The 19,154-nt window shown below is 34.6% G+C and overlaps 1 protein-coding gene and 1 pseudogene across 1 annotated transcript; one reads left to right on the forward strand and one right to left on the reverse strand.

Annotated features, from left to right (window-relative positions):
• On the reverse strand, positions 1–15,456 carry LOC120134135 (elongation factor 1-gamma-like). Its single transcript, XM_039150606.1, has 8 exons — positions 15,376–15,456; positions 15,232–15,279; positions 14,608–14,757; positions 14,452–14,512; positions 14,314–14,366; positions 14,106–14,207; positions 571–1,078; positions 1–500 (listed from the first exon to the last, which is right to left on the reverse strand). The coding sequence occupies exons 2-8, from the start codon at positions 15,238–15,240 to the stop codon at positions 121–123; spliced, it is 1,263 nt and encodes a 420-aa protein (XP_039006537.1). The 5' UTR covers positions 15,241–15,279; positions 15,376–15,456; the 3' UTR covers positions 1–120.
• The window catches only part of LOC120134136, a 25,194-nt pseudogene continuing 8,959 nt past the window's right edge, over positions 2,920–19,154 (forward strand).

The raw sequence follows: 19,154 nt of genomic DNA on the forward strand, positions 1-19,154 counted from the left end.
CTCGTGTGACATTAAAACATGGATTAGAATTACAACTATGAGATAAGTAGTTAACATACATTCACCGAGCAAATGCCAAAGCCCGAAACACGAGTTTAAGAAATCAACAGCAAATGCAAATCACTTGAAGCACTTGGCATCCAAAAGCGGTTCACCCTCGAATGGCTCGTAGTCCTCTATCATCTGATTCACGCGCTCTTTCTCGGCTTCGTCCGAGATGTCGACCTTCTTCCACTCGTAAAGTTCCATGTCGTAACACTCGTCAATCACAAATTGGGGGATTTCCTGCCCACGGAAAAGCCAGAGTCCCTTGACTTTGAAGGGCGCTTCGGAGCCTATCACCAGTATCTTCCCAAATGCATACTTGCGTGCCAAATCCATTCTTTGCAGGAACCCGCCTACTTTGTTCAGAGTGACGAATGATACTGTATTCTCCTCATTGTACTTGTAGTCACAGAACCAAAGGGAGTATCCCTCAGGATCATACATGTCCCAAAATCCTATACCAACGATAATCATCATGTTGAGAAGAAGAGGGAAACAAACAAGTCAAGTCGGGATGTGGGATACCTTTGATTGCGACTTCACGGAAGTTTGTCTTCGTGTTAGAGTACAGCCTCTTCCAGTCATCCAGTACCATCTTACTTGGAGGCAGCAAATCGAGAGGATTCTTAGGTTTCGGCTTTGGTGCCTCTTCCTCCTCCGCAGCCTCTGCTCTGGGCTTTGCAGGCTCCTTCTCGGTTTCTTTCTTTGGTTCATCCTTGACCTTTGGTTTAGCTTCTTTTGGCTGCAATGGCTTCTTAGAAGGAATGGGTAATGCAGATTCTGCCTGCTTGACCTCGCCCATAATCTTTTTAAAATTCGGTTGATTAACCATTGTCCAGTAGTACCTCTCGACATGAGGAAATTCCGAGATAAAACTCTTGGTCATCAAATGGGTAAAACCCAAAAAAAGGCTCATTGTCATCACAATATCAGCAAGGGTCACAGAATGTCCGACCAGGTAAGTGTTGTAAGCGAGATGAGTGTTTAGAGCACCCAATGCTCTCTTCAACGCAGCAATTGTTGCATCCTCGGCCTACATGGAAGGCCATCCATAGAAGTTAAAGGATTAAGGATGGTAAAACCAAACGAAATAAGACTAAGATCAGAAGAACAGGGAATCATCAATCTTTTTTCATTATAGACAAGAATATCTAGTATTCAATGCCATATTTCATAACAATGAAATTGCTATTAACTTTTAAAACCGAGCATTGAAGAAACATATTTACAATTTAATAAACGAAAAAGGGACCAATTAAATGAGAAAGCCGAGACAGAATAACTTTTAACTGATAGGTAAGCAGAGAATGAGGGATGAAAATTGTAGGAATTATAGAAATATATGATTCTGTAAATATCCTTTAATTAAGGGATTCTGTAAATATTCTACAATCCTTTATTTTAAGGGATCATATCTCCTAGGATTAGTATTTTTCCTTTCTTAGAGTTTCCTACTTTAGAGATGATTTGTATATAAATATGTAATCTGTCCTATTGAAAAGAATAAGAAATTATAGAGAATTACTCTGATTTTTACATAGTATCAGGTTAGGTTACGGTTTCTTTCCAACCTAGACGATGTCCACAACTTCTTCTCCTACTCCGGAGATCACTTCGAATCCAGAAAATTTTTCTAGTTCTGCTCCTCAATCAGAAGGTAATCTGGTCATGAAAGAACCAGAAGGTAAACCTCATGCTACGGTTTTTTCTCCTCCCAGTCGACCCCTAATTGGATCCTCGATTCTGGTGCTACGGATCATATGACTTGTAATAAGAATTTGTTTTGCAATTTTTTTCCAAACTTTGGTAAAGCTGTCAAAACGGCCGATGGTTCTTTGTGCAAAATAGAAGGACATGACACTGTTATTCTCAATGACCAGATTGTACTTAAAAATGTCCTCTTCGTACCAAATCTGGCTTGCAATCTCGTTTCCGTTAGTAAACTTTTCACCGAGATGCACTGCTCTACAATTTTTAATGATATTGATTGTACTTTGTAGGCACTGAACTCGAACAAGATGATTGGTAAGGCTAGCTTGTAGAATGGTCTCTACATTCTTCCTGCCTCTACTAAAATCGAAATCTCGAAATCTTTCACTGCTTTAGAAAAAGTTGATAATGTTATGTTATGGCACTATCGTTTAGGTCATCCTAGTTTTCACTATCTTGCAAAAGTTTTTCCTGCTCTATTTATTCGTAAAAGGCAAATTCTTTTTCTTGCAAACTTTGCTCTCTTGCCAAACATACTAAATCAACTTATTCTCCTTTTACATATAAGCATTCTCACCCTTTTGCTTTGATCCACAGTGATATTTGGGGCCCTTCTCGGGTGAAGAATGTTGATAATTGTATTGATGATTTGCTAAAAGATAAATCTGAAACTGCTGGTATTTTAACCCAATTTTATAACATGGTTCTCACTCAATTTGGGTCTAAAATTAAGCTCTTTAAATCTGATAATGGCAGTGAATTTTTTGCCAAGTCTTTGGGTGCGCTTTTCAGAGAAAAGGGCATAGTTCAGATTAGTTCTTGTGTTGACACCCCACAACAAAACGGTATTGCCGAAAGAAAAAATAGACACCTCCTTGAAGTTACTCGTTCTCTTCTATTTACCACTAATGTTCCAAAATATTTGTGGGGGGAAGCCTTATTAACTGCCACATATTTAATCAATCGAATGCCTAGTAAGGTTTTACAATTTTAAACACATCAATCTATATTTTTGCAATACTTTCCCCATTTTAAACCTATCTCCTCCATTCTTCCACTTAAAATATTTGGTTGTACTGTTTTTATACAAAACATTGCTCTTAATAAGTCCAAGTTATATCCTAAATCATTAAAGTGTGTACTGGTTGGGTATTCTTCACTTAAGAAGGGTTATAAATGCTATCATCCTCCTTCAAAACGATTTTTTATCACTATGGATATAACATTTTATGAGCAGGATCTCTATTTCACTAAGGCTGAAATTCAGGGGGAGACATTGAAGGATTTTCAGCCACATCAAGTATCTCCTCCAACTCTTCATTCTTAACCTTCAGAATTGCCACCAATTTTGTCCTTACCTACAGATTTGTCACCTGTAACTACTCCCATTGATCCACCGGTAGTACCTATCACTACTTCACCCATACCCACTTTAAATACCCTTCCTGAAAATACACATACTCCCATTCAAAATATTCCACAAACAACACCAATCAAACAGCTCCGTTTCTATACAAGGAAAAGAAAACATATTCCTAAGGCTGTTTTGCAATCTGATACTTGCCGAGAATTGGATTTGAGTCTAGCTGCCAAAATAGAAGAAGAAATCAGTAAGTTCACTTTCCCTACTCTAGATGACTTCCTTATTGTTATTAGAAAAGGGGTTAGACAATGCATCAAGCATCCTATTGAAAAATTTGCAGGTTATAATTCATTGATGTGGTCTTTTCAAGCATTTACAGCAAAATTGGATAAAGAACAGGTTCCCACAAGCATAGCTGAAACTCTAAAGGATTCAAAATGGAGAAGGGTTGTTGAAGAGGAAATTTGTACACAAGAGAAAAATGCTACTTGGACCGTTACGGACATTCCTCAAGAAAAAAAGGTTGTTGGCTGTAAATGGATCTTTACTGTAAAGTATAACTCCAAGGGTAGCATCCAACGATACAAAGCGAGACTAGTGGCCAGAGGCTTTACACAAACATATGAGATAGATTTCACAAAAACTTTTGCACCTGTGACAAAGCTGAATACTGTTCGAGTACTCCTAAGTTTTGTTGTAAATTGCAATTGGAAATTACACAAACTTGATGTAAAAAACGTTTTTCTTAATGGCAAGCTAGAAGAAGAAGAAGTTTATATGAAGTTGCCACCTGGCTTAAAGTCTGTTGAAGGAAGTAACAAGGTGTGCAAGCTCAACAAGTCTCTATACGGGTTAAAACAATCACCCAGAACTTGGTTCGAGAGGTTCACTAAAGTCATCTTAAAAAACGGCTACAAGCAGTCCCTCGTCGATCATACTCTTTTCATCAAGGTAACCTTATTGTGTACGTGGACGACATAATTCTTACCGGAGATGATGAAGAATATATTTGCAATTTGAAGTTGTTAAATAAAGAATTCGAAACCAAGGACTTGGAAAAGCTAAGGTATTTCCTAGGAATGGATGTGACAAAGTCAAAAGTAGGACTTGTGATCAACCAAAGAAAATATGTACTTGATTTACTCAAAGAAACTGGTTTTCTTGGTTGTAAGCCGAATGATACACCAATGGAGGCAAGTTTGAAATTTAACAAAGAGAAATTTCAAAGATTAGTTGGGAAACTAATTTATTTATCATTGACAAGGTCAAATATAACATTTCTTGTAAATGTGATAAGTCAACACATGACTAATCCTACTAAAGAGCATATGGCAGCAGCAAATAGAATTCTCAAGTACCTGAAGAAAACTCCAGGACACGGTTTAATGTTTAAGAAGACACAAGACAGAACTATTAAGATCTTTACAGATTCTACTTGGGTCGGAGACCTTACTGAAAGGAGATTCACTAGTGGCTACTGCACCTTTGTTTGGGGAAACTTTACAACTTGGAGAAGTAAAAAACAATCTGTTGTTTCAAGAAGTAGTGCAGAAGCTGAATTCAGAGCACTAGCATTGGGAATATGCGAAGGAATTTGGCTACTTAAACTACTGAAAGAACTTGTCACTAATCAAGAGGATCACTTTGAAGTTTTTTGTGATAATCAATCTGCTATTCAAACTGCCAATAACCCAGTTCAACATGATCGGACAAAGCATGTTGAGATTGATAGGCATTTTATTGCTGATCAAGTTAAAAAAAAGATAACCACACTTTCATACATTCCTTCAGAAGAACAAGTTGCAGACATTCTTACTAAGGCTTTGCCAAAGCCTGTTTTCAATAAATTCCTATTTAAACTGGGATTATACAATGTATATTCTCCGGCTTGAGGGGGAGTGTAGGAATTATAGAAATATATGATTCTGTAAATATCCTTTAATTAAGGGATTATGTAAATATTCTACAATTTATGTAAATATCTCCTAGGATGTAACACCCCAATTTAGGGGCTAAAATTAAGAAATTATAAAGTGATGAATTTAATTAGTATTTTTGAAAGAAATTAGGGATTAAATTGTAAAATCGTAAAGTTGGCATACAATTTTAAGAAGTGCAGGAAGTTCAGTGACTAAACTCATAATTTAGCCATTTTCCTTTATGAGAGAATTTATAACCCCCTCCCCGTGCTGCAGAATTTATTTTTTCCAGTTTTCCCTCTCCCCTCAACCCTTCTTTCAACTCCGATCTACTCGTCGTCCGACCACCGATCGATGAGCCAAAATCACCATTGTGTTCGTTGTCAACCGAGAATCAAAAAACCTCAAACCTTTCGTCGTGAATCGTCGCCTTTCAGTCGGAAATATTGTCGGTAATAACTCGATTTCAATTGTTTTTCGTCGATTCACGATGATCCGATTACGACACCTCCCGCACCATCGTGTTCCTTGCATTGTTCCGAGTTCGCCGGTGTCATCCTTGGTCTCCGTCGACGGTAGAGCGTGAGGAGGTAAAGCGGTTAAAGTTTCCGATTTGTTAGAATCTAGCACTCCACCATTCAAATTTGTGAACCGAGCTTTGTAAGTGCCTCGAAATCGGTTAAAAAAAATTTTAAGAATTTTTCCGTGATTTTTAGGCTGCCGGAAGAGGCCCCACGCGCCGCCACTGCACGTGGGGATGGTCTAAATGCCCGGTTTGACCGGTTTTATTACGAATTTGACCGGTTTAACTAATTACAACCCGACCCGACCCGTTGACCCGACCCGTTGACCGTTGACTGGCGTTGACCACAGTTGACCAAAACTTTGAATGACTTTGACCGGGCATTAAACGACCTTTGACTTTAACCAAGTATACCTATCCTTACATTTTTCAACGTTCCAAATCCGATTTCGCAGTCCGTTTTTCGAAATTCAGACCCGAAGGCCTCGAAATTGCCAGTCAAACCTGTTAACTTTGATAGAAAAATCCAAATTTTCGAAAAGTCACATTTTATGCTTTCGACGTCCTGAATCTGAATCCGAAATCCGTTTCGCCAAATTCTAACCCGGTAAGCTGTTTTTCACTGATTTATCATCTGATTCGATCCGTTTTTCAGAATTAAGCTCTGTTTTTTATGTAATTTCTGTTGATATGGATCCGAGAAAATATTGGAAGATGATTTCAAGATCGAGGGTCTTCGAATGGAATTTAATGGTCGATCAGTATTGCACGAAAATCGAGGTAATACTTTACTACCTCTTTATGCTTTATGGAACATGTTGATATTGATAAATGCCTGAATAAGATAATGTTGGTCACTTTTGTGGAGTTGAATAATTTTTCACTCGATATGAATGTGGTAAAAATTCTGTAACTGAATACGGAACGAATGTCTAATACAAGAAATTGAAAGATTGTTAAAATTAAATTACAAGTTTGTGATTAATGATAAAGAAATCAGCCATGAACTTGTAAATTATATTTTATATCATCAAAGGTTAAATGTTAAAGGTACTTGGATGAGAAATTATAAGAAAACTCCGATAAGGTAAAATTACAAAAATACCCTTATATTGTAAGATGATAAGAATTGTCCCTGTAAGTTGGTTAATAACTCTGAAAAGACATATTGATCCGATAAAATTACAGATGTGCATAAGAAATAATAGTTTTGTTTAGAAAATTTGGATAACTGGTTTTTAACGCCAAATAGGGTTTGCGCAAGAAGCTAGAAGTGTGTTAAGGAATAATTTCAAGATCAGAGAATGTTCGGGAAAACAACTGACCATAGGATCTTTAAATTATAATTATTTTCGTTAAGAGCTAATAACGAAATTATCTGGTTAAGAAATTACGAAAAATGCCCTTAAGAGGTAAAATAGTCCGAGTTAACCCTAAATGAGAGTACTTTGAGGACTTGTACTTAACTCAATTAAGTACGAATTTGATTGTTAAGATCATGACTTAGTACAGAAAATTTCTTGATATTCCGTTGGTAAAAATCTGAGAAAACACTTGACCCGAAAATATTCAAGTTATGAGTAAATACCTTAAGAACAATTTATCAGAGGGTGCTCTTTTATCAAAATTGTTCGAAGGGACTGGAATAGATGATAAATTGGAATTAAATAATAAACCGAATGGAGGAAAAAGATTGAAATATCGTAGATCTATAAAATGACAAAAATACCCCTGTAACAAAAATGAACCAAGAATATCACCAAGCTCAGGAATGATTGGATATCCTCGAGCTCTGAAATGAATGGAATAAGACTGAGCATCAAAATGACCAAAATACCCTTATGACCTAGAATAAGTAAATGTCTTGGATTGATTTAGTAATCCAAATAAGCATAGGTGTTGGACTACCTTTAAAAGTTATGGTACACAGCTTAAATGAGTTGATCAATCGTAATGATATGTCAGTACCTGGACGACATAGATATTACTTGAATGTGTGTTCATGTTCTCAAGTGTAGCTTGATGATAATTTTGAAAGTATTCAGCTCAGCTAAACTCTAGATCGCATTCAATATTAAGAAGTGGATATTCATTAGACAAATCAACTACGACTACCAAATTGAATTGAACGGAAGTGCAATATGTATCTGAAATTTAGAAGTCTGAATTACTATAGAAAACCCTGAAGTAACTGTAAAGGACTTGTCTGCTAAATGAACTAAGTAACTCAAAGACTGAGGATTAAGTAAGAGATTGGAATAAGTTTGGAAACTCGGATGAACTTATATGATGTATCGTCCCTATGAATTATGAACCATAAATCAAGTACGTCAGCATTTCCCGGTATACTTGAAACATGGAAATGAAATAAAGACCATTAGAATATTTGTTTTTCTCCTTAAGATCTATTCAGTGATGACTCAGAAGATGATCTGTGGATAAGAATATTTGTATTAAAGTGTAAATACCATGGAAGGTTAATGAATTGACAAGTTGATAAGTATTGGTTATGGGAGCTATTCATCTGGAGTTGTTCGATAATCGGATTAATCGTCATAGATTGTAAAGATTCTGAATACCTTCAGATTTCGTAGAGCTTCAGAAAAGTGTCCGCAATAAGATGATCTCGATAAATCATATCATGAATAACTGATGATTCTGTCAGTTAATGAACTTTTCAAATAGTGATTCTAACTTCCGACATTCTATCGGTAAACTAAAGATTCGTATTTCTCTACCCGATAAGATTATCCAGTATCTCTAAATAATATCTATAAACACTGGTGTGTTCCCTACTCACATGAATATTTTATCTGATTTTCGATTTGAATTCTGATATGACACTTGACATGGATTCTGATATGATATCTGACATGAATTCTGATCTGATACTTAACTTGGGGGTAATGTTGAAAGAAATATACCTGGAGGCTCCTCGGCTGTGTGCTCAGGGCCTTACTTACCGGCTCCTCGGCAGTGTGCTCAAGGCCTTACTGGACTTGACAATGGGTGTATGGTTCTGGGGAACCTACACATTTTGGACTTGACTGATGGGGGTATATATATATATATATATATATATATATGTTTTAAAGGGATCTGAAAAGTTACATGATTTTTGGGAATACACTAAAAAACCTATTCTGATCTCCTAAACCTAAACATCCCAAATATTTTCCAGCAAAACTGAATACTATCTGTTAATACTTGAAATATCAATGGAACCTCAGCTCAGCTAAAAAAATCTATAGATATCTGAACCAATAAGGGAATATATGTTTATCTGTATATGCACGTTCTTCAGCATCATTTGGTAGTTCTGTATTACTGAGCTTTCCGAAGCTCATTCTGTTACTCACTTTTTCAGGTTAAAAGAATCGTACCAGTGCATCTATCGACATCAGTAAGGAAGATCTTCCGGCGTTGCTTGCAGAGTATGGTACATGTGATTAGGGGACATGTAATTGTATTTTGTTTTATATACGAGTCTGAAAATCTGTTTTATTTCGAATATTGATAACTTTTATTTTGTACTCATAAATGATTTTATGAGTTTACAAGTTTTAAGAAAAGTTTTAAAATTTCCGCTATTTTTACAGTGGGTCGCTCTAGTGGCCCTAATTTGACAACCCATATCGGATCGGGTTACCCGTATTGGTTTGAGGGGTTACATTTAGTGGTATCAGAGCTATGGTTTGAGTCAAACTTTTTCAAGAAAGACCGGCCGGTCGAATGTCAAAATATATTTGATCAGTACATGCCCCTAGAGTGCAATCGTACCTCTCTAAGTCGGAACTCCAGGACTGAATCTCTATTTGTAACGAGCAAACCGAAGTTTCTATCCGTTAAGACTATACTTGTACAAAAAGGAATATGCTACTGCTCTATGAGTCTATTCTCATGACCAAGACTGAATTATTCATCTGAGAAATTTTGACTCGACTCCGGAAATAAATTGGGATATGCTACTGCTCTATGAGTCTATTCTCATGACCATGACTGAATTGATTACTCTAAGAAATTTTCATTCGGATTCTTTTATTGAAATGAGAAAAAGTTTTGATAAGAATATATACTCAATTGATTAAGGATTAGTGAAAGATCTGTATTTCTATAAGAGCTACATGAAATATATGAAAGAACTGATAGAAGTTTCATTTCTGCAATAATATGACATGAATGAATTTCGAAGACGAAATTCTTTCAAGGAGGGGAGAATTGTAACACCCCAATTTAGGGGCTAAAATTAAGAAATTATAAATTGGTGAATTTAATTAGTATTTTTTGATAAAATTGGAGATTAAATTGTAAAATCATAAAGTTGGCATACCATTTTAAGAAGTGCAGGAAGTTCAATGACTAAACTTATAATTTAGCCATTTTTCTTTATGAGAATTTATAACCCCCTCCCCGTGCTACATAATTTATTTATCCCAGTTTTCCCTCTCCCCTTCTTTCAACTCCGATCTACTCGTCGTCCGACCTCCGATCGACGAGCCGAAACCACCATCATGTTCGTTGTCAACCGAGGAACAAAACCTCTCAAACCTTTCGTCGTGAATCGTCGTCGTTCGTCGTTAATTTCAGACGGAAGTATTGTCGGTAATAACTCGATTTCAATTGGTTTTTCGTCGATTCACGACGATCCGATGATCCGTTTACAACACCTCCCGCACCATCGTGTTCCTTGCATCGTTCCGAGTCCGCCGGTGTCATCCTTGGTCTCTGTCGACGGCGGCGCGTGAGGAGGTGAAAGGGTCAAAGTTTTCGATTTGTTGGAATCGAGCACTCCACCGTTCAAATTTGTGAACTGAGCTTTGTAAGTGCCTCGAAATCGCTTAAAATAATTTTTAAAAATTTTTCTGTGATTTTTAGGCTGCCGGAAGAGGACCCACGCGCCGCCACTGCGAGTGGGGATGGTCCAAATAACTGGTTTGACCAGTTTTATTACATATTTGACCGATTACAACCCGTTGACCCGACCCGTTGACCGTTGATCGGCGTTGACCAAAGTTGACTGAAACTTTGAATGACTTTGACCGGGCATTAAACGACCTTTGACTTTGATGAGTATACCTATCATGACATTTTTCGACGTTCCAAATCCGATTCCGCAGTCTGTTTTTCGAAATTCAGACCCGAAGGCCTCGAAATTGCCAGTCAAACCCGTTGACTTTGATTTTGACTAAAAATTCTAAATTTTAAAAAAGTCATATTTTATGCTTTCGACATCTTGAATCCGAATCCGAATCCGAAGTCTGTTTCGTCAAATTCTAACCCGGTAAGCTTTTTTTCATTGATTTATCATCCGATTCGATCCGTTTTTCAGAATTAAGCTCTGTTTTTTATGTAATTTCTGTTGATATGGATCGAAGGAAATATTGGAAGATGATTTCAAGATCGAGGGCGTTCGAATGGAATTTAATGGTCGATCAGCATTGCACGAAAATCGAGGTAATACTTTACTTCCTCTTTATACTTTATGGAACATGTTGATATTGGTAAATGCATGAATAAGATAATGTTGATCACTTTTGTGGAGTTGAATAATTTATTCACTCGATATGAATGTGGTAGAAATTCTGTAACTGAATACTAAACGAATGTCTAATATAAGAGATTGAAAGATTATTAGAATTAAATTACAAATTTGTGATTAATGATAAAGAAATCAGCCATGTACTTGTAAATTATATTTTATATCATCAAAGGTTAAATATTAAAGGTACTTGGATACGAAATTATGAGAATACTCTGGTAGGGTAAAATTACGAAAATACCCTTATAATGTAAGATGATAAGAACTGTCCATGGAAATTGGTTAATAACTATGAAAAGACATTGATCTGATATAATTACAGATGTGCATAAGAAATAATAGTTTTATTTAGAAAATTTGGATAACTGATTTTTAACGCCAAAAAGAGTTTGCGCAAGATGCTAGAAGTGTGTTAAGGAATAATTTCAAGATCAAAGAATGTTCGGGAAGCAATTGACCATAGGATCTTTAAATTATAATTATTTTTGTTAAGAGCTAATATCGAAATTATCTGGTTAAGAAATTACGAAAATGCACTTGAGAGGTAAAATAGTCTGAGTTGACCCTGAATGAGAAAGTACTTTGAAGACTTGTACTTAACTCGATTAAGTACGAATTTGATTGTTAAGATCATGACTTAGTGTATAAAATTTCTTGATATTCCGTTGGTAAAAATTTGAGAAAGCACTTGACCCGAAAATATCCAAGTTATGAGTAAATACCTGAAAAACAATTTATCGCAGGGTGCTCTTTTATCAGAATTGTTCGAAGAGACTGAAATAGAGGATAAATTGGAATTAAATAATAAGACCGGATGGAGGGAAAAGATTGAAATACCGTAGATCTGTAAAATGACAAAAATACCCCTGCAATAAAAATAACCCAAGAATATCACCAAGCTCATGAATGATTGAATATCCTCGAGCTCTGAAATGAATGGAATAAGACTGAGCATCAAAATGACCAAAATACCCTTATGACCTAGAATAAGTAAATGTATTGGATTGATTTAGTAATCCAAATAAGCATAGGTGTTGGACTACCTTTAAAAGTTATGGTACACAGCTTAAATGAGTTGATCAATCGTAATGATATGTCAGTACCTGGACGACATAGATATTACTTGAATGTGTGTTCATGTTCTCAACTGTGGCTTGATGATAATTTTGAAAGTATTCAGCTCAACTAAACTCTAGATCGCATTCAATATTAAGAAATGGATATTCATTAGACAAATCAACTACGACTACCAAATTGAATTGAACGGAAGTGCAATATGTATCTGAAATTCAGAAGTCTGAATTACTATGGAAAACCCTAAAGTAACTGTAAAGGACTTGTCTGCTAAATGAACAAAGTAACTCACAGACTGAGGATTAAGTAAGAGATTGGGATAAGTTTGGAAACTCGGATTAACTTATATGATGTATCGTCCTCATGAATTATGAACCACAAATCAACTATGTCAGCATTTCCTGGTATACTTGAAACATGGAAATGAAATAAAGACCATTAGAATATTTGTTTGTCTCCTTAAGATCTATTCAGTGATGACTCAGAAGATAATTTGTGGATAAGAATATTTGTATTAAAGAGTAAATACCATGGAATGTTAATGAATTGACAAGTTAATAAGTATTGGTTATGGGAGCTATTCATCTGGAGTTGTTCGATAATCGGATTAATCGTCATAGATTGTAAAGATTCCGAATACCTTCAGATTTCGTAGAGCTTTAGAAAAGTGTCCGAATAAGATTGATCCCGATAAATCATATCATGAATAACTGATGATTCTGTCAGTTAATGAACTTTTCAAACAGTGATTCTAACTTCAGACATTCTATCGGTAAACTGAAGATTCGTATTTCTCTACCCGATAAGATTATCCAATATCTCTAAATAATATCCATAAACTCTGGTGTGTTCCCTACTCACATGAATATTTTATCTGATTTTCGATTTGAATTCTGATCTGATACTTGACATGGATTCTGATCTAATATCTGACATGGATTCTGATCTGATACTTGACTTGGATTTTGATCTGATACTTGATCTGGATTTTGATATGAAACTTGACCTGATTTATGTTTTGATTTTTGATATATTCGTTTACGGACGGACATATTTTACTTGGGGGTAATGTTGAAAGAAGTACACCTGGAGGCTCCTCGACTGTGTGCTCAGGGCCTTACTGGACTTGACGGTGGGTGTATGGTTCTGGGGAATCTACACATTTTGGACTTGACGAATGGGGTATATATATTTATATATGTTTTAAAAAGATCTGAAAAGTTACATGATTTTTGGGAATACACTAGAAAACCTATTCTAATCTCCTGAACCTAAACATCCCAAATATTTTCCATCAGAACTGAATACTATCTGTTAATACTTGAAATATCATGAGACCTCAGCTCAGCTAAAGAAATCTGTAGATATCTGAACCAAAAAGAGAATATATGTTTATCTGTATATGCACGTTCTTCAGCATCATCTGGTAGTTATGTATTACTGAGCTTTCCGAAGCTCACTCTGCTACTCACCTTTTCAGGTTAAAAGAATCGTACCAGTGCATCTATCGACATTAGTAAGGAAGATCTTCCGGCGTTGCTTGCAGAGTATGGTACATGTGATTAGGGGACATCTAATTGTATTTTGTTTTATATACGAGTCTGAAAATCTGTTTTATTTCGAATATTGATAACTTTTATTTTGTACTCATAAATGATTTTGAGTTTACAAGTTTTAAGAAAAGTTTTAAAATTTCCGTTATTTTTACAGTGGGTCGCTCCGGTGGCCCTAATGTGACAACGCATATCGGATCGGATTACCCATATCGGTCTGGGGGGTTACATAGGATTAGTATCTTTCCTTTCTAGAGTTTCCTACTTTAGAGAGATAATTTGTATATAAATATGTAATCTGTCCTATTGAAAAGAATAAGAAATTACAGAGAATTACTCTGATTTCTATAAAAATAAATATATGGGAAAAAAAACGTACTGGGGGAAGATACACAGCACGCCCCATCCTTGGTATAATCCAAGAAATGATATTAGCATCAATTTCCAGTGAAGCAAAATCAATCCACTGTTCAATAAGGGCCTAAAACGGAACACATGAAAGAAAAAAAGAAAACATCATATAGGGTAGCAAAGTAAAATCATAAAAAAATCTAATCGAAGTGACGAAAACAAATGAAAAATCTTACACGTTCGTAAAGAGACGAACCATACAGAGAATTATCAGCCTTCAAGCGAGTAACTAAAGCAACAATAAAGGACCAATAAGTTTTAAGAGGATCATTTGAAGATCTCTGGTGAAGATTAAGGGAGTAATGAGTTCAAACCATATCGAGCGATGGCATTGCTTTCAAAAATGGGGCCATCAGGTGTTTCCAGCACAGGAACCTAAAAACCAGCATGTATTTTTCGTTTCAAAATACTAAAATCAATATATAAAACAGCATATCCTTGAACATCAACATCATTGCATATACATATACCTTCCCGATAGGGGTCATCTTGAGAAATTCAGGTGTTTTATTTGAGACACCCATCTCGAAATTGTCAGCAAGTTTGACATCTATACCACTGTACTCTGCGACAATGAGAGTCTTGAATGAATTCTTATGGGTCTTCTTAGCATGCAAGATCTACAAAATAGGTCAAACAAATGTGTTATTGAGGAAAGTAAAATGGTTCACAATTCAAAGCACGAACCAAGTCCAACAATTATTCGAATGACTATAAAGGAAAAGCTTGAAGCAAGTCAGAAATTCTTGCCAGTCGAATCAGAGTGAAAAAATTTATAACAGTGTGGTTTTACTTCTATAAGAAATCATACTGTTAGAACTGAGAGTACTTGTCCCGAATTATTTAAATTTTTTATCCAGATACAATATTTTCTCGTTACAACTTGATTTTAGCAAAATAGGAAGCAGCAAAACCAACAATAAAAATGATTTAAATTCCCAAACACACAGAACACCTGATAAGAAAGATTCAAAGTGAAGATTATGCTAGTCTAATGCTCACTCCAGAAATCTCAAAAAATATATCATAAGAAACGAAGTGCATCGAAAAGAATACTGATTACAACGATCTAATTGAAGAAGAAATTAACTCACTAGAGCCATAGCTTAACAAAGAAAGCGTTTAACACTCCGAGATTAGATCTGAAACAGAGAAAACAAAGGCCAGTTAAGTTAAAACAAATAAGTTTAATAGATAAACCCGGATCATTTTAACAGATACTTCAAGTACGAAATTACCTTTCCTTAATCTAAATATGTCAACCAAATTTAGTGTAAATTAGGTATACCCCGATGAAGAACCTTTCTACCCAGAGCGAGGGAGAGAGTAGAGACTTGAGTGAGACAGTCCTGCAAAATTAGGGTTTTAAGTCAAATTGTCTGAGATCGATGAGTTGACGATTAGAATTATATTTTGTTTTTTTATTAACATAATATACGTTTTAAAAAATAATTATTAATCAATTAATTTTAAAAGCTCACATATCTAGTATTTATAATATTGTAACTTAAAACGTAAAAAAATATTAATTCTTTTAACATCCCATGATTCATATACAAATAGAATTATATACAAATAGAATTATATTAAATTAGAGGATTATAGTGGAGTTGAATGATGTATGAGATATCGACTAGGAATTCTAATCGGGGATTGTCTCAGGAAAAGCGGGCTAATATACGGTTAATATACGGTGTTACTGGATACATTATAATATATTTAACAAATTCCGTTTAGCGCTACCTGAAATATCGAGTAATAACAATGTTGTAGGTGGAAATCATGAAGAAAATATTAAAAAATTTGGCAACCGGCAAACTTAGCTTGTCGGTTTGTGTCGATACAAATTAAAAATGTATCGACCCATAGCAATATAACAGGTAAAAATATGATAAAACCGGTGTCATTACGATAAAACCAGTAAAGCGCTACCGGATATATTGAAAGTGTCGATAAATTAATATAAGTGTCGACACTTTTGTAATTTAAAATAGAAGAAGTTATAGCGCCTAAAAGGTGTCGATACTTTATAAAAATGTGTCGATCCATAGCAATATAACAGGTAATAATATGACAAAACATGTCTCTAAATGATAAAACCGGTAAAAAACTATCGGATATATTGAAAGTGTCGATAAATTAATATAAGTATCAACACTTTTGTAATTTAAAAGAGAAGAAGTTATAGCGCCTGAAAAGTGCCGATACTTTATACAAATGTATCGATCCATAGTAATATATCCGGTAATAATATGACAAAAGAGGTCTCGAAATGATAAAATCGGTAAAAATATATCGGATATATTGAAAGTGTTGATAAATTAATATAAGTATCGACACTTTCATAATTTAAAAGAGAAGAAATTATAGCGCCTAAAAAGTGTCGATATTTTAAGAAAATGTATCGATCCATAACAATATAATAGGTAAAAATATGATAAAACCGGTATCGAAATGACAAAACCGGTAAAACGCTATCGGTTATGTTGAAAGTGTCGGTACTTTAATAAGTACGCGTAAACAAGTATCGACACTTTAAGATAAATAGGTAAATATCCTCTCGAAAGTATCGACAATTATGTAATTGTATCGATTAAATATAAATAACATATCCGGTGTAAAATATAAAGGCATAGCTAAATTTCTTCTGAAAATATATAGAGTTTTTTAAATCGAAGCGTAATTGTTGTTGCATTTCAGAAGGCGTTTCTACGTTGAAGTTTGTTTTGTTTGTTGCTGCATTTCAAATCGAAAGGTGTGTTGTTGAAACCCTAGTTTTTTAATATTACAGTAATTAGGGTTTTTATGTGTTGTTGTTTGGGGTTTTCGAAGTAAAGAAGCATTTGAGACCGATTACATGTAGAAAGTGATCTTCTAGGTAGATGATAAATATCGATACTTTTATTTAATATTATAGGTAGAAAATGATATTATAAGTTGTATAAATGTGCCGATACTTTGAGTATTAAGTGTTCCCATTCGTTTGAAGGAAATAGGGAGGTTTTGGGACCGATTATTATATAATATTATAGGTAGAAAATAAATATGGATACCTGTATATAATATTATAGGTAGAAAATGATATTTGAGGTTTGTATAAATGTGTCGACACTTGTTGTAGTGGCCATTCAAATTCTATTGAAGACCAACCGTTTTACCACAAGAGTGATTATCGATTTTTGTATACAAGTATTTGATTTGATTTGCGTAAACTGATATATGAAGGAAAAAAGAAGTCAATGGGTGGAAAGCAACCAAAGGGTGGATATATGTATTTCTAGTAATTATCAATTTCTTTTTGTTATTATTGTTGAAATGGTAATTGGATTAAAGTATTTAGGGACTTTAAATTGATTACAAATTTTAAATGTTGACAGTATGGACGAATGCAAAAGGATGAAGGAAGATGGCACACACAGCAGTTGGGTATGTAAAATGAAATTGATATTGAGTATTATTTAGCGTTAATGTATTGATTAAGAAATGTTTATGCTTAATATTAGGTGAAAAAGGATGTGAGGGTGAAATGGAATTCGATGAGTGATGCTCAAAAGGAACCTTACATCACACTGTCAAGGAATGATAGTAAAAAATACAAAGAACGGAGGAAAGCACATGAAAAGAATGTATTCATTAAACTTGTAAATACGTTGATACAAGATATATAAGAACAATAACATTATATATTGTTAAAAAATGTAGGATGTGTCGACAAGGTGCATCATAAAAATGGTGTATTCATTAATTAAACACCTTAAAAAGAATGATCAGTTGAATGTGTTTAGTGAAATGAGGTTTGGATCATTGATAGGAGTAAAGGATCAACCAATTCGAAGGGAATTGTGTCGATCCTAGATGGAGCAATTTGATGTCAAACAATGTATTGCTAAATATGCCGATTATTCATTCCCTCTGGGGGTATCGACTGCTGCAGCCGTCTTGGGGGTACAAAACAAAGGCAAAAGTGTCCATAATGTGTTTTCCAAACAAAACAAATTCACAAATAAGTGTCGACACATTTATATCAAGTGTCGATCCCAAAAACATCGAAACCCGTAACTATAATGTAATAGGTCACTTTACAATGTAACCGGTTTAAATTTACAGGTTTTATGAGAAAATATGTCTACAATATGTGTCGACACTTTATTCATTTATGTCGATACATGTTATCCAGAATGTATTTCCAAACCAAGTGCACGAACAAAGTGTCGATACATTTATAAAAAGTGTCGATACATTTATAAAAAGTGTCGATCCCAAAAACATCGAAATTCGTAATTATAATGTAATAGGTAAAATAAAAATGTAACCGGTCTAAATATATCGGTTTATGAGAAAAGAGGTATTCATAAAGTATCGACACTTTATAAATTTGTACCGATACTTTGTGTCCATAATGTGTTTTCCAAACAAAACAAGTTCATTAATAAGTGTCGACACATTTATATCAAGTGTCGATCCAAAAAACATCGAAACTCGTAACTATAATGTAATAGGTCACTTTACAATGTAACCAGTTTAAATTTACCGGTTTTATGAGAAAATAGGTCTACAATATGTGTCGACACTTTATTCATTTGTGTCGATACATGTTGTCCAGAATGTATTTCCAAACCAAGTGCATGAACAAAGTGTCGATACATTTATAAAAAGTGTCGATCCTACAAACATCGAAACACATAATTATAATGTAATCGGTAACATAACAATGTAACCGGTCTAAATATACTGGTTATTTAAAAAAAAGGTATACATAATGTATCGATACTTTATACATTTGTGTCGACACTTTATGTCCATAATAAATTTTCCAAACAAGTTCACGAAAAATTATCGATACATTTAGAAAAAGTGTCGATCCTAAAAACATCGAAACCTGTAATTATAATGTAATAGGTCACTTTACAATGTAACCGGTTTAAATTTATCGGTTTTATGAGAAAATAGGTCTACAGAATGTATCGACACTTTTTAAATTAATCGATACTTTTGAAAATTACGCGTGTTTTTTCTT

The sequence above is a fragment of the Hibiscus syriacus genome, unplaced genomic scaffold (assembly GCF_006381635.1).
Source record: "Hibiscus syriacus cultivar Baekdansim isolate YM2019G1 unplaced genomic scaffold, ASM638163v2 tig00110597_pilon, whole genome shotgun sequence".
Lineage (NCBI taxonomy): Eukaryota > Viridiplantae > Streptophyta > Magnoliopsida > Malvales > Malvaceae > Hibiscus > Hibiscus syriacus.